The following is a 15,510-nucleotide window of genomic DNA, read 5'->3' as shown; positions in this document are numbered from 1 at the left end:
TGTTTAAATATGTCACCATGGCAACTTGTTGGCGTGCACACTTTACCTCAAGTTTAGTTTGCAGGTTGTGTTGTGTTGTTTGGGCGCCACCTACTGACTCTGGAAAGCCACTGGGTTTGACTCTGGGGCACTGAGGCGCTGTGTGAGTGCGCGTGCGCTTCGGCGCGGGTTGCGTCTGGCATCCGTGCATATATACAACCTTCGTAAACATTACTAAACGAAGGTTGTATATGCGGTGGTGTGCGCCTTCGCGTTCGGGCGGCGGTTGTATTGTGACCTGAAGTTTAGTTTACAGGTTGTGTTGTGTTGTTTGGGCACCACCTACTGAGTCTGGGAAGCCACTGGGTTTGACTCTGGGGCGCTGAGGCACAGTGCGTGTGCGCTTCGGTGCGTCTGGCCTCTGGCATCCGTGCATATATACAACCTTCGTTTAGTAATATAGATGGTTTCCAAGGTACTTAGAACTACTAACTCTCTCAGTTTGTTCTCCATTGTGCTCCAGTGGTTTACTGGTTCAGCATTCCTCCAAAAATCAATGAGCAGTTCACATTTTGTTGGTGGTCCTGCTTCTGACACAACATCTGTATCCTCTTGGCCCCTTCCTCAAAATGTGTCCTCATTGTTGGAGGTGTCAATCAATGATGTATCATCTGCAGACTTGACAGACAAACAACTGTTGTTAAATCTTCTCAAGCTATTAGTTGAGATAGAGAAGATTATGGGGATGATGGCCTATTCCTTGTGGAGCTCCTGTCAATGTGTAATGGACTGTAGAAATATAATTATTAACCCTACCAAACTGCTCCCTGCTAAGAAGAAAGTCCATAATCCATAGGGTGAGGTAGGGGTCAACCTGTAACTTCTGTAATTTATTGCAAAGGGTATCAAGCTTCATGCAGTTAAAAGCTGAAGTGAAGTAAATAAACAGTAAACAAGTGTGGTTCCTGTTGACGTGTATAATGACCTCATCCTCCACCGAACGGTTTTGGCTGCATGAAGACTGCAATGAATCTAAAAAGGAGTGGACCAGTAAAGTATGGCAATCTAAATAACATTGAAATAATAAAAATAACATTTGGAGAAAATAAAATACTGATCTGACAACACAGCATCATACTCTGGCAATCTGGCCATTATTTAAAGAAATATATTAGTTGTCTTCTGCTATTCTATATTCCTGACACTCAAAGTAAAAAATGTGTTTTTTATGTTTTTGTTCCATTTTTAATCAGTTTTTTAAATTCAACTTTTCTGTTTTATGACCACAAATGTATGCCAAGAAATTCTTCCTGTAGAAGGAAAAATCTGTTGTCACATGAAAGCAAAGTTCTTGGGTAAGCTTAGTGCCAAAGCCTTAAACAGAAGTGTGGATTATTAGTATAAGTGAAGGCACACACATCCAGACATGGCAGATGAATGTTTATCCAGGATGTGTGTGCCCACCACAGATGAAGGGACAACAGGCAAATGCTCCAAACCCACAAGAGGACACATATCCTCTGTTACTCAAGGTTATCATTATGACCAGAAGCTCTTCTTTATTCTTTGTATTTGTTCATATCTCTATTGTTGTCTAGTGCTCAGTTAATGCAGACTCCAAACTAACTGTTTTGACTTGACATTCATTTTATGCTTCTGAATAATGAATAATTCAACAAACAAAAATGAATACAGATACATTAATAACAATAAAAAGATATTAAAATGATAACAAATTTAATAATTCACACATCACTTTTAGCTGTCAATAAAGACTAGAGCATCTCCCCATACCAGTAGTGGTGATGCCATCATGACATTTCCTCACAGAATACTCACACAAGAAAACTGAACTACAATCAGGCAATCAGGAAATCTCATGTGAGGGTTGCTGTTGCACTTTTTTAACCAGAATAGAAGTGTTTATATTTCAAGAAATGTCCTCAGAGATGTAGACGCCCAGGAGTTTGAAGATGGAAACACATTCCTCCACATCTCCATTTATATAGATGGGAACGTGTCTGCTGCCTTTTGTTTCTGGTAATCCACACTGAGCTCTTTGATCTTCTTGGTGTTGAGGGTGAGGTTATTGTCAGCCCACCATGTTGCTAGGTGCTGAACCTCCTCTCTGTAGGCTGACTCATCATTGTCACTTATCAGTCCTATTACTGTGGTGTCCTCTGCAAAATATATGATGGAGTTGATAGCCATATCAAGGGATGCAGTCTAGTCTGAAGAGGTAGTAGAGGAGTGGGCTGAGTACTGTACACAGTCCTGTGGAATGCCAATATTCAGGATCAGGGCAGAGGATGTGTGGTTGTTTAACCTGACAACCTGGGGTCTGTTGGTTAGAAAGTTCAGTATCCAATTACAAAGAGAGGTGCTGATGCCGAAGTTGCTGAGTTTATTTACCAGATTGGAGAGGATGATGGTGTTAAATGCTAAACTAAAATGAACAAATAATTCTAACGTAGGAGTTATTGTTATCCAGGTGTGTCAGGGCAGAGTGAAGAGCTGAGGATATGGCATCCTCCGTTGACCTATTGGGATGTTAGGCAAACAGGTAGGGATCTAGTGTCAGAACTGGACAGATTTGAGGTGGACCAGAGCCAGTCTCACAAAGCATTATGGGAGTGAGTGCAACATGGCAGTAGTCATTCAGCCTCCCAGGAGCATGGACCATTAATCAGACTCCAATTTATTGCCTTTGGTGTAAAAGACCAATTTTATCCTTCTCATATAAATTAGTTATTTTGAAATACTATCATTTGCTCAGCTTTGGTTCATATACCCCTAGCAAACAATATGAGTATGGTTGTCACTTTGTACTTCAAGGGTTACAAGGGTTAAGGCTGCTTAATAATAATAATAAAGTGACTTGTAACTTCAAGGGTTAAGGCTGTTTAATAATTTATTATAAAGTGACTTGTAACTTCAGGTCCACATGACCGTCATCATCAAGTTCTTCCATGTGAACCCTGAATACCATGAGGACTGACTGAGGTCATTTATGTTAGGTAGAATGCCTAGAGGGGGCTGGGTGGTCTTGTGGCCTCAGAACCCCTGCAGATTTTGTTTTTTCTCCAGAAGTCTGGAGTTTTTTATTGTTTTTTCTGTCCTCCCTGGCCATCAGACCTTACTTTTATTCTATGTTAATTAGTGTTCCCTTATTTTAATTCATACAGTGGTGTGAAAAACTATTTTCCCCCTTCCTGATTTCTTATTCTTTTGCATGTTTGTCACACAAAATGTTTCTGATCATCAAACACATTTAACCATTAGTCAAATATAACACAAGTAAACACAAAATGCAGTTTGTAAATGGTGGTTTTTATTATTTAGGGAGAAAAAAAAATCCAAACCTACATGGCCCTGTGTGAAAAAGTAATTGCCCCCTGAACCTAATAACTGGTTGGGCCACCCTTAGCAGCAATAACTGCAATTATGCGTTTGCGATAACTTGCAATGAGTCTTTTACAGCGCTCTGGAGGAATTTTGGCCCACTCATCTTTGCAAAATTGTTGTAATTCAGCTTTATTTGAAGGTTTTCTAGCATGAACCGCCTTTTTAAGGTCATGCCATAGCATCTCAATTGGATTCAGGTCAGGACTTTGACTAGGCCACTCCAAAGTCTTCATTTTGTTTTTCTTCAGCCATTCAGAGGTGGATTTGCTGGTGTGTTTTGGGTCATTGTCCTGTTGCAGCACCCAAGATCGCTTCAGCTTGAGTTGACGAACAGATGGCCGGACATTCTCCTTCAGGATTTTTTGATAGACAGTAGAATTCATGGTTCCATCTATCACAGCAAGCCTTCCAGGTCCTGAAGCAGCAAAACAACCCCAGACCATCACACTACCACCACCATATTTTACTGTTGGTATGATGTTCTTTTTCTGAAATGCTGTGTTCCTTTTACGCAGGATGTGACGGGACATTTGCCTTCCAAAAAGTTCAACTTTTGTCTCATCAGTCCACAAGGTATTTTCCCAAAAGTCTTGGCAATCATTGAGATGTTTCTTAGCAAAATTGAGACGAGCCCTAATGTTCTTTTTGCTTAACAGTGGTTTGCGTCTTGGAAATCTGCCATGCAGGCCGTTTTTGCCCAGTCTCTTTCTTATTGTGGAGTCATGAACACTGACCTTAATTGAGGCAAGTGAGGCCTGCAGTTCTTTAGACGTTGTCCTGAGGTCTTTTGTGACCTCTCGGATGAGTCGTCTCTGCGCTCTTGGGGTAATTTTGGTCGGCCGGCCACTCCTGGGAAGGTTCACCACTGTTCCATGTTTTTGCCATTTGTGGATAATGGCTCTCACTGTGGTTCGCTGGAGTCCCAAAGCTTTAGAAATGGCTTTATAACCTTTACCAGACTGATAGATCTCAATTACTTCTGTTCTCATTTGTTCCTGAATTTCTTTGGATCTTGGCATGATGTCTAGCTTTTGAGGTGCTTTTGGTCTACTTCTCTGTGTCAGGCAGCTCCTATTTAAGTGATTTCTTGATTGAAACAGGTGTGGCAGTAATCAGGTCTGGGGGTGGCTACGGAAATTGAACTCAGGTGTGATACACCACACTTAGGTTATTTTTTAACAAGGGGGCAATTACTTTTTCACACAGGGCCATGTAGGTTTGGATTTTTTTTCTCCCTAAATAATAAAAACCATCATTTAAAAACTGCATTTTGTGTTTACTTATGTTATATTTGACTAATGGTTAAATGTGTTTGATGATCAGAAACATTTTGTGTGACAAACATGCAAAAGAATAAGAAATCAGGAAGGGGGCAAATAGTTTTTCACACCACTGTATTTATTTTGTCTTTTTTTCTCTTTCTTCATCATGTAAAGCACTTTGAGCTACATCATTTGTATGAAAATGTGCTATAGAAATAAATGTTGTTGTTGTTCAAGGGTTAAGGCTATTTAATAATAATAATAATAATTATTATTATTATTATCATTATTTACATTTATATAGTATTTTTCACACTACTCAAAGTGTTCTCCATGCAAGGAAGACCTGGGAAGTGAACCCACAACCTCCTTACTGCAGCACTACCACTACTAGTATGTTCTCCATAATAGAACCTCAGGGGCTAAGTAGCTATCTTACCGTGTGTTACATAAATAATATTTTATATGCAACCTTTGAGGCAAAGTGTGGCTACTTAGTGTATGTTTCAGAATAAAACGTCTGAGGCTAAGCAGCCTAACTTAATGTATGTCACATTTAAAACTATTCAATGTTCAGTCTGCAAACCTCAGAGTTCCAAAGTGTGTCCACAGTAACAGGGGCTACACCTTTTCAGCCTTAATTACTTATAATTAGCTTATACTACCAGTAAAATAATTTACAGTTTATTAATAGCAAACTCAAAATTAAATATAGTAACAAAAAAGGAATACATTTATAAAAATGGCAAAATAAGAAATATTAGAAAGGAACAACATGTATTCCAAAAGACAGAGATGCTAATCTCCCCTTTTGTATTGGAAAACTTATCCTTATAGATCCTGAAAAGCTAAAGTTAGCCTGAGATCAAAGCTCATTCAATGGGACAATTCGTGGCCGTAAAGTCTTCAAAAGAGTTAACGCCAGTTCCAAAGCGATACAAACAAAAGAAGGAAGAGGCTGACATTTCAAAATTGTCATAAAACCCACAGTTTTAAACCGGGAAAACATTCCTAAGATTAATATTCATAATTATAGAAAGAATTTGCAGAGCTATAAGAGGAGAAACATATTCCTCTGAAAAAAGCCCAAAAAGATTCGCCATAACATTTGCATTAATTTAAGAGCAGACATGCCTATGAAGATATTATACATGCCATAGAAATTGTTAAATTAATTCCAATAATCTAAGAAGATTAGAGGAGGGAACACCTTGAGTTGGCAAGTGTGGCTGGAGAAAAGAACGTATGGGCCTCACTGCTGAGACTGTTGCCCCCATGATCCTGTTTCAGATAAGCGATGGAAAATGAATGAATGACTGAATGAAAAGATATAACATTGGTTGGCGGTCCATTTGTTGCAGTGATGGAAGACTTTCAATGGCTGTGATCTTCAGAAGAAGGTCCATCTTTATATAAAATAGTTCTCACAAGATATAAAGGAACTCTTACTTTCCCATAGACAAACCTCACTTTATTGCTTATGCAGGTATGATGTTCTTATGCCATATGCGCCAAATGTCCTACAGGCCCCACCACAAAATTTAATATTCAGGGTACACCCAGAGCACTACAGGGTTATGAGAGCCTAGCAGGCTCTGGCACAAAGACAGTTTCACATACTAAAATGAGCAACATTGTTCTAAATAAGAAATTGCATTTAACAAACAATGGGAAATTGGAACCATTTGATTCAGAAAACAGAGCTGAGTTTGTTATAGACATTTTAATTAGTTAAATCATTAAGGGAAACTAATTTTTTTATTTTGCCAAACAGCACCATCTGGAGATGCTGCGCCCCAACAGCCTTTATTTCTGCCCTGTGTCTGTCAGTATAATACAAGCTCAAATATCTTGGGCAGCTAGTTAAGCACCATTTAGCCAGATAATATTTAAAATTTTTCTCTTCTTCTCTTCTTTCCTGTTTATTTTACTTTTTTCTAAGTCCTCTTTATTTGCTCCTCTAGTTTCACCTGCTCTTTCCTCCTTACTGCCCCATAAACCAGACTGCTGTCATTACTAGATAAATAAAACCTATTTATCTGCAATTAAAGCACATTTGATAGTTAAACCACTACCCGCTGTCTCTGCCTGACTCTACACAGGGATACCAGTGGCTGAAAGAAAAGCTCCAGAGCGAGGATGGCCGCAAGCAGCAAGCCAAGGTTAAGGAGCTCAGTGTAATGGCTGAAAGACTGAGTTGCACCATTGCCCAACTGGCCATTGGTAAGTGTGATGCTGCTTTGCAAACACAGTGACCTATGACAGCGACCATATCCATGAAGAGAATGTCCACAGCTCAGTGACCAACCCTTTTGCTAAAGTGGATGTGCTTTATAGGTGACAATCAGATAATCAGTTTATTTGGCATAGACACTCAATAGTGAAGACCACTGTATCGTGTTCACCCTACAGGGGATTCAGAAAGTATTCAGACCCCTGAACACTTTATTGTGTTGCACATTTAATTTTAAATGAATAAATTTGCCATTTTCCCCATCAATCTACACTTAATAATCCATAATGACAACGTGAAAACATCTTTTAAAAAAGGTTTGCAAATTTTTCAAAGATCAAAAACTGAAATTTCTCATTTACTGTGTGTTACGAGTATTCAGAGCCTTTGCTGTGACACTCCAAATAGTGCGCGGGTGTTTCCTGTTTGCTTTAATTCTCCTTGAGATGTGTCTAGAACTTCATTGGAGTCCACGTGTGGCAAATTGAAATGAATGGACGTCATTAAGAGAGGCACACACCTATGTATTGAAGGTCCCAAAATTCACACTGCTTATCAGGACTTAAACCAATCCATGAGGCACAAGGAACGCTCTGTAGACTTCCACAATCAAATTGTGGTGCAGCAATAATCAGGGCAAGGGAATGCAATCATCTCTAGAGCTTTGAGCGTCCCCAGGAGCACAGCAACCTCAATAACTGTGAAATGAAAGAAATTTGGAACCACCAGGACTCTTCCTAGAGTTTGCCATCTGCCCATACTGAATAACTGGGCAAGAAAGGCCTTGGTAAGGATGGTGACTAAGAAGTCACTCTAACAGAGCTTCAGAAGTCCTTTGTTGAGAGTGGAGAACCTGTCATAAGGATGGTCATCTCAGCAGCACTAAATCAATCAGATATTTATTGTAGAGTGGCCAGACAGAAGCCACTCTTTGGTAAAAGGCATATAACAGCTGAGAGAATTCTGAGAGTTTGAGGGATAAGATTACCTGGTCTGATAAGACCAAATGTAATTATTTGAGCAGATGTTCAAGCACTGTGTCTAGCAAAGACCAGGCACTGCTCATCACCTGTCTAATGGTGAATTGTGGTGGTGGCAGCATCATGCTATGGAGATGCTTCTCAGGGCAATGGACAGGGAGACTGATAAGAACTGAAGGAAGAATGAATGCAGCCAAATACAGAGAGGTCCTTGAAGAAAACCTTCTCTGGAGTGCACACAACCTTAGACTGAGGCAACAGTTCACCTTTCGGCACAACAATGTCCTAAAGCAGACACCAAGACAACGCTGGAGTCTCAAGTCTTTGACTATCCAGCCATAGCCCAGTTTTTAACATGTAGAAAAGCTGTGCAGAAACCTGAAGATGACAACTAACAGAAGCTTCCCTTTCAGTCTAACAGAGCTTGAGAGGACCTCCCAAAGAAGAATGTGATAAACTTCCCAAAATTCAGGTGTACAAAGCTTATAGAGACTTAACATGGAAGACTGGAAACTGTAATTGCTTCCAAACGGGCTTCTGCAAAGTACTGAATTAAGGGTCTTAAAACTTACATGAATGAGAGTTTTCAGTTTTTTATTTCTAATAAATTTGCAAACCTTTCTGAAAACATGTCTTCATTTTGTTATTGTGGACTTTTGAGTGTAGATTGATGAGCAAAAATAGAAAATTCACCCATTTAATATTAAATCTACAATACAATAAAGCGTATGTAAAGTGAAGGGGACTTAATACTTTCTGAATCCACTGTATACGCTAATCATATTGCTGCAGAAAATGTAAATTATGTAAGTGAAAAGTTTTTATATTAAGCCATTAAATATTGCTTCCTGACTGTAAGATTCATTGATTTATAATGACTGTTAGATTATTTACCTTATTTTAAGAAATCTCATCAGGATTTTTTTTGCAAACAAAGAAAGCCACACAACTGCTGTGTCAAGTTTTTTATTCCTTTTCTAGTTTTAGCATATGTTTTTTGTGGTGTAAAGAGTGACTCAGAAGTAGGGCAGTTAGTGGCAAAGGCAGCAGTGACTACAATTTTATATTTTTTTTTTATATTTTGTGTGTTATTATTGGTGTTACAATCAATGATCTCTGCTTTTTTTATATTTAAAACATACAGACGAAACAAAAGAAAAATTACAGCTGTCTCAAAGTGCTGTCCATTCACATACATTTTCCTTAATGAAGACAAATAATGTGCTTGTATACCAGTTATAGTACTCCAAAGCTCTGAAATTTAAAAAAAATTAAAGAATTAAGTATCAAAATTAAAAATACATACAATCACAGCCCTACGACTTTGGAGTCACCATGTAGTCTACCTGTTCCCATATTTAAAGTCCTGACATGTTAGGCGACTTCCTCAGAGTCAAAGAATAACTCTGTGCTGGGGACTGAACTACCATAACCAGCAGTCCACACCGCCTGCAATAAAGATTTATTTATTTAATGTTTTTAACACAACTACTACAAGTGCCCAGAGCAGCTACTTCCATATTTCTGCATTTGGACTACCAACATGAGAAGTGATTATTTCAGGGTCTGATGCTGGACTGAAATGAGTTTTTTGCTTTTGCACCACAAAGCTTTAACCAAACCTGACAATACAATGCGTTTATCTTTTTTCTCTCTCTACCCTTAGCCTGGTGCCTGAGAAATGAAGGAGTCAGTTCAGTGTTGCTTGGTGTTTCCAGCCCTGAGCAGCTTATCGAAAACCTTGGAGCCATTCGGGTAAGGTGGTCTGTTCTAGAATCCCACTGTGCTTTTTTACACAAAGACTCAGACATGTGCTGTAGTTTAAGCAGAAGCCTTGACAACCTTAAAGAAGTATCTGGATGAGCTAATAGCTAAATAAGCGATCTTGAAGTCTGAATGGTCTCCTCTTGTTTGTCAAATCTCTTCTGTTTTTATGTTAATGGTAGGGTAGCCAGGGGACAGGCAAAGAAGATGAACCACAAAGACAAGTTTGTTTCCGATTCAGATTCCTTTTATTGTCATTGCACTTAGTACAATAAAATTGCAGCAGTCCTAAAGGTGCATTCACATATAATGGACATAATTAAATTATGATACAATACAAAATATTACAATAATATACAATTCAATAATTAAATATTGCACTTAGGGATAATGCACATATGAATTGAGTGCAATAATAGAAAAAGATAAATAATATAACTTGCAAAGAATGTAAACATGTGCTTGTAGTTCTAGTGTGACTGTTGTTATATTGGCCATTATCAGTCACTGTAAGTGTTTAGTAGTATTCAGTTTCTCGGATGGCTCTGGGGTAGAAACTGTTCTTGCATCAGTTTGTCCGTGACTGGATGGAACAGAGGGCAGCAGCTCAACCAGGTGATGTCCAGGGTGGGAAGGGTCTTTCATGATGTTGGCTATTCTGTTGAGGCAGCGGGAGCTGAAGAGTTCCTCCAAAGAGGGCAGTGTGGAGCCAATATCTTTCTGGGCAGAGTTTTTAACCCTCTGAAGGTCTCTCTTGAATGCCAGTGAGCTGCTGGCATGCCACCTAGAATTGGAGTATGACAGCACACTCTCAAAGAAGCAGAGGTAAAAGGACACCAGCAGCTTCTCCTTCAGGTTGTTTCTTCTAAGGATCCTCAGGGAGTAGAGTCTCTGCTGTGCCTTTTTGACTGCCACTGTGGTTTTTATGGACCAGGAGAGATCTTCTGCAGCATGCATACCCAGAACCCTGAAGGCAGGAACTCTTTCCACACAATCTCCATTGATGTATATTGGGTTGTGGTTTGTGTTGTGTTTTCGTAAGTCTGTTATAAGTTCTTTTGTACTGGTAGAGTTAAGGGCGAGGCTGTTCTCAGTGCACCATGGACCTCATCCCTATAGGCTGTCACTTCTCCCCCTGAAATGAGCCCAATCACAGCGGTGTCATTCGCCAGCTTAATGATGGTGTTGGTGGAATGAGAGATCACCCAGACGTAGGTATAGAATGCATATAGTAGAGGGTTTGTGTTTGCAGTGAATAGCACTGATGAGGGTAACTGAAACACCGTTGGGTCCAGTGAATGTTACTGCTGATGAAGAAATAAGAACATAAGTAACATTTCAACAACAACGGGCTTTTCAATCCATTCTAGCTTATTCCCTTAACACTTTGAAAATATCACCAAGATATAATGACATGAATGTCTCCAAAATCCTACTGTCTAACAAACTCCCTTGTAACTTATTATGTCTGCCTGTTGTTCTCTGTGTAAAGATACCTGATAATGGGTGTAAGTGGAAACACAAAGATGTTTCAGGATGGCTTCTTTTCACAGTCACAAAAGAGTGAAGATCAAGTTATTGATCTTCGATAGTCTTTATTGAACGCTCATGCAGCATTCAAAATGAAAATTCCAAACATACAGAACTCATCATCTCATTGTCTTATCCATTTCGGTGTAATTAGGAAGCCGGCGATATTTGTGACTCCAACGCGAAACACATAATGCTACTTATAACTGTCAGTCTGTAAAGGCAACTTTAAATTGTAAAACTTAACTGTAACTTGTGTTATTTATATCATATGCAATGCAGAAGGTGATGGAGATAATGCACACCGGTCTCTGTACTTGTGCTGTGTGAGGTGATGGTTACTGCTCTGGACAAAGGAGCAATAGCAGAGGAATCAAGAGGTAGTGTGGGTAACTCGTCAGCCCTAACCAACCCTGATTTTCTCAACTAATAATAATAATAATTCATTACATTTATATAGCACTTTTCTCAGTACTCAAAGCGCTATCCACACAGGGAAGCAAACCCACAAACTTCCACAGTCTCCTTACTGCAAAGCAGCAGCACTACCACTGCGTCACCTGTGAGGACAGGTCACCATATCACCATATGACACCTGGAACAATGTCTACTTTGTAGGACAAGGGCCCAATTTGCTCCTTGACTAGAGCAGAAACTCATTACTGGTCTGCGTTGCATCTACTGGGAAGAATTGATTGTCCAATAGCAAAGCAGCATGTAATCTTGTCAGTAGTTTAATGACCTTGTTTGATTTGTCTGTCTTGCACAGTCTGCTTAAGATTTGGTTGCAGCAGGCCTACTCTAGAGTGAAGCAGACGTCCCAAGAACAACATAGCTGGAGCCTGGTTAGTTGTAGCATGGGTGGAATTCCAATATGCAAGCAAGAAGTTGGCCAATTTTTGTTGAAGAGTCAGCTTCTCATTTGACAAAACTTGAAGTGTTCATTTCAAGCTTTGTACAAACCCCTTTTCCAGGCCATTTTTGGCTGGATACCATCGGGCAGATGTGATATGCTAGATGCCATTTCTGCAAACGAATATCTGGAAATCTGTTGCTGTGAATTGGGGTTCATTGTCGCTCACTAATTGTTGTGGAACTCCAGTTCTAACAAATTAATACCTCAGTACTTTAATGATGTGAAAAGAGGTGGTGGAGCTCATAGTGAAGATCTCTGGCCATTTAGAGCATGCATCAACTACCACCAGGAAGGTTGTCCATATGAATACTCATGCAAAGTCAATATGAAGTTGCTACCAAGGTGATGTAGGCCATTCCCATGGATGATTATTCTGAACCATCAGGAAACTATTGCATTGTCTCACTATTTTCTCGATGTTTTCATAAATACCTGGACACCACACAAAACTTCTGGCCACACCTAGATGGCCCTTATGAAGCTCACCTAACACTCTGTTTCTTAGATTAATGGGTATGATGGTCCTTAACCCCCACATCACATATCTAGCATTTAAGGAAAGTTAAGTATATCTTGAGTAATACGCATCCAAAAGGGGTTTGTGCTGGGCTGTCCAACCTTTCAGTGTGGCAGCATACACCTGAAACAGGATCTTGTCAAGTTTTGTTTCTGCTTTTGCCATGTCTGACTTTCAATCTGGCTGATATAGAGCATATCTTTCGCTCCTTCATCTCCAAGCTCATCTTTTTCAGCCTCCAGTGGCAGTCATGATAGCCCATCTACATTTGCATGGCATGCAGTACATTTGTACTCAATTTTGTATCTGTGTCCACCTAAACACAAAGCCCAGCACTGCATCCGGGCAGCTGTGGCAGGAACTCCTTTCTGCGGGCTGAAAATTGAGGTTAGTGGTTAGTGGTCTGTAGCAAAAGGTGAATGTCCTACCAAACAAATACAGGCTGAACTCTTTGACACCCCACACTAGACTCAATGCCTCCCTATCAATTTGGGCATAAATATTCTCAGCTGCAGACAATGAGCGTGATGCAAGAGCTATAGGCCTCTCGCTGCCATCTTCCATGACATGAGCCATTACTGCTCTGATGCCATATACAGAAGCACCACAAGCCATCTTGATTGGAAGGGATTAACGCACATGAGGACTATGTCAGACGTGACCATTTACCTTGCCTCTTGAAATGACTACTCGCATTTCCACCATTTGCCAGCTTGCTATAGCTCATTGAGTGGATGTAGCACAGTTGCAAGGTTCGTAAGAAACTTATTATAATAATTCACAAACCCCAGAAAACTATAAAACATTGTAAGGTTGTAGGGCCTTCAACACAGCCTGAATCTTGTCCTGACATTTGTGCAACACTTGGGCATCTATAGTGTGACCACTGTAGCTGACACTGGACTTCAGTAACTCACATTTGAGTCGTCTGGCTCTTAGTCCATACTCTCCTAATGTTTTCAGGACTGTTTTGAGGTTTTCTAAATGCTCTTCATCTCTCGCTCCAGTGTCAATAATGTCATCTAGGTAGAACTGGATGCCTGGCACTGCCTGCAGGATCTGATCCATTGCTCTTTGCCAAATAGATGGGGCAGAGGCTACGCCAAACACCAGCATGTTGTAACAGTAAAGGCCTTTTATTATATTGATGGTCAGGAACATTTTAGAGTCTTCTTCTACTACTATCTGGAGGTAAACATCCACTAAATCCAACTTTGTAGAATATTGTCCATCTGACAAACTAGCAAATATGTCTACACTTCTCAGTACAGGATTTTGTTCAGCCTGCAGTGCAGGGTTAACGGAAACCTTAAAATCCCAGCAGAGCCTGGCTTTGCCATTTTGCTTTACTATTGGGACAACTGGGGTTGCCCATGGACTCCAGTCTACTTTAGAAAGTATGCTATCTGCCTCTAACTTATCCAATTATTTTTCCACCTGTGGTCATAAGAGCATATTGTACTGGATGCACCTTGTGGAACCATGGGGTCTCAATATTCTATGTGCGATTTTAGCCTTAATGTGCTGGAGAGTCCCAATGCCACGCTTAAATACAGGGGCAGCATTTCTTAGTATCAGCTTCAATTTCTTTTCTGTGGTCTGTTGCACAACAGGAAAAGCACAAAAGCTTTTAATCTCTTTCCAATCAGCTCTCAGCTTTCTAAACTACTCACGGCCCCATAATGGTGCGCCTCCATTCTGTATTATGTGTAAATTAAGTGCCTCTCGCTGTCCATTATTTTCTACCGTCACAGGCAGTACTCCAATAGGCCTGATCTTTTCACCAGTGTATGTTGTGAGAAGAATAGAAGATGGGTTCAGATTCTGCTTCTTAAAAAGCACCTTGTAATCATTCAGTGATATTACTGAGACAGCTGAGCCCGTGTCCAATTACATCTTTACCATCTGACCATTTACTGTATCTTTGGTGTGAGCCACATTGTCTGCTTGTCCTTTTCACTAAGAATAAATAATTCCAGACTGGCTTATGTTTCTTCATTGTCAATGCCAGAGACTTCTGCAACATTATGCACATTTTTCTTTTCACTGTGATGCATTTTGTTTTCTGCACTCCACTTTGCCTTTCCATTATGACAGACTCTTTAAGTATGGCCCGTTTTTTGGCAATGTCTGCACTCTTCATTTTTAAATCAGCACTGTGAGGGAAGATGGGACTCGCATCCACAGCAATAGCAGGGTCTTTTATTTATTTTGTTTATCTTGGCTGTAGGCATTTTATTCATGCTGTACATGTTCATTCCACTTTGTAGTTTAAGTGCATCTTTAGCTGCAGCTTCTATTGAAATGGCAATCTCTACTGCCCGTTTAAATGTCAAGTCTGCCTCAGTTAACAGCCTCTTCTGGATTCCCTCTTGGAAGATCCCAAATACTAAATGATCACGCAATTCGTCATTTAGCCCATCACCAAACTGACAGTGTTCTGACAACTTTTTCAGTTCTGCCACATAAGTCGCAATCGTCTCTCCCACTTTCTGATTACACTTATGGAATCTGAAATGTCTAAGTTGTTAAATCTTTTCTTGGCGGGTCTGTCTGAGGCAGTTAAATAACAGAGGAGGTTGTATGCTTTCCCTCCCATGGCACTCAGTAGCAAAGGAATGTATTTTTCGACCAGTATATCATTTGCACAAAATGTTGTTATAGTCTTTCAACATACATGTTCTAGTCTTTGTGGAACTATCTAAAAAATTCCCAATGTACAGTATGTCATGTGTGCAACATGTATCGTATTCACATTTCACTACTGCATTGGGGCCTTTTGCTTTTCTGCTTTCTTAGTGCGGTTCTCGCCACAGCTATTCAGTGTCAAAGTGCTTAAAGTTTTCATCTTGTCTCATCATCACTCTCATGTATTTGTAATGCTGTACACTATCATACTTATTGATAAGAACTGGTGAGCAGAC

At 39.9% G+C, this 15,510-nt stretch overlaps 1 protein-coding gene across 1 annotated transcript in view; it reads left to right on the top strand.

The window, feature by feature from the left end:
* LOC114648921 (voltage-gated potassium channel subunit beta-1-like) overlaps nucleotides 1–15,510 on the top strand; it is a 212,969-nt gene that overhangs the window by 193,712 nt on the left and 3,747 nt on the right. The window contains exons 12-13 of the mRNA XM_028798266.2: nucleotides 6,749–6,869; nucleotides 9,526–9,614. Of these exons, the coding sequence (XP_028654099.1) occupies nucleotides 6,749–6,869; nucleotides 9,526–9,614 (210 nt within the window). The remainder of the gene's footprint in view (nucleotides 1–6,748; nucleotides 6,870–9,525; nucleotides 9,615–15,510) is intronic.

Source organism: Erpetoichthys calabaricus, chromosome 3 (assembly GCF_900747795.2).
Source record: "Erpetoichthys calabaricus chromosome 3, fErpCal1.3, whole genome shotgun sequence".
NCBI classification, from domain to species: Eukaryota; Metazoa; Chordata; class Cladistia; order Polypteriformes; family Polypteridae; genus Erpetoichthys; species Erpetoichthys calabaricus.
Note: the sequence above shows the minus strand (reverse complement) of the source record. Positions and strands in the feature narration are given on the sequence as shown.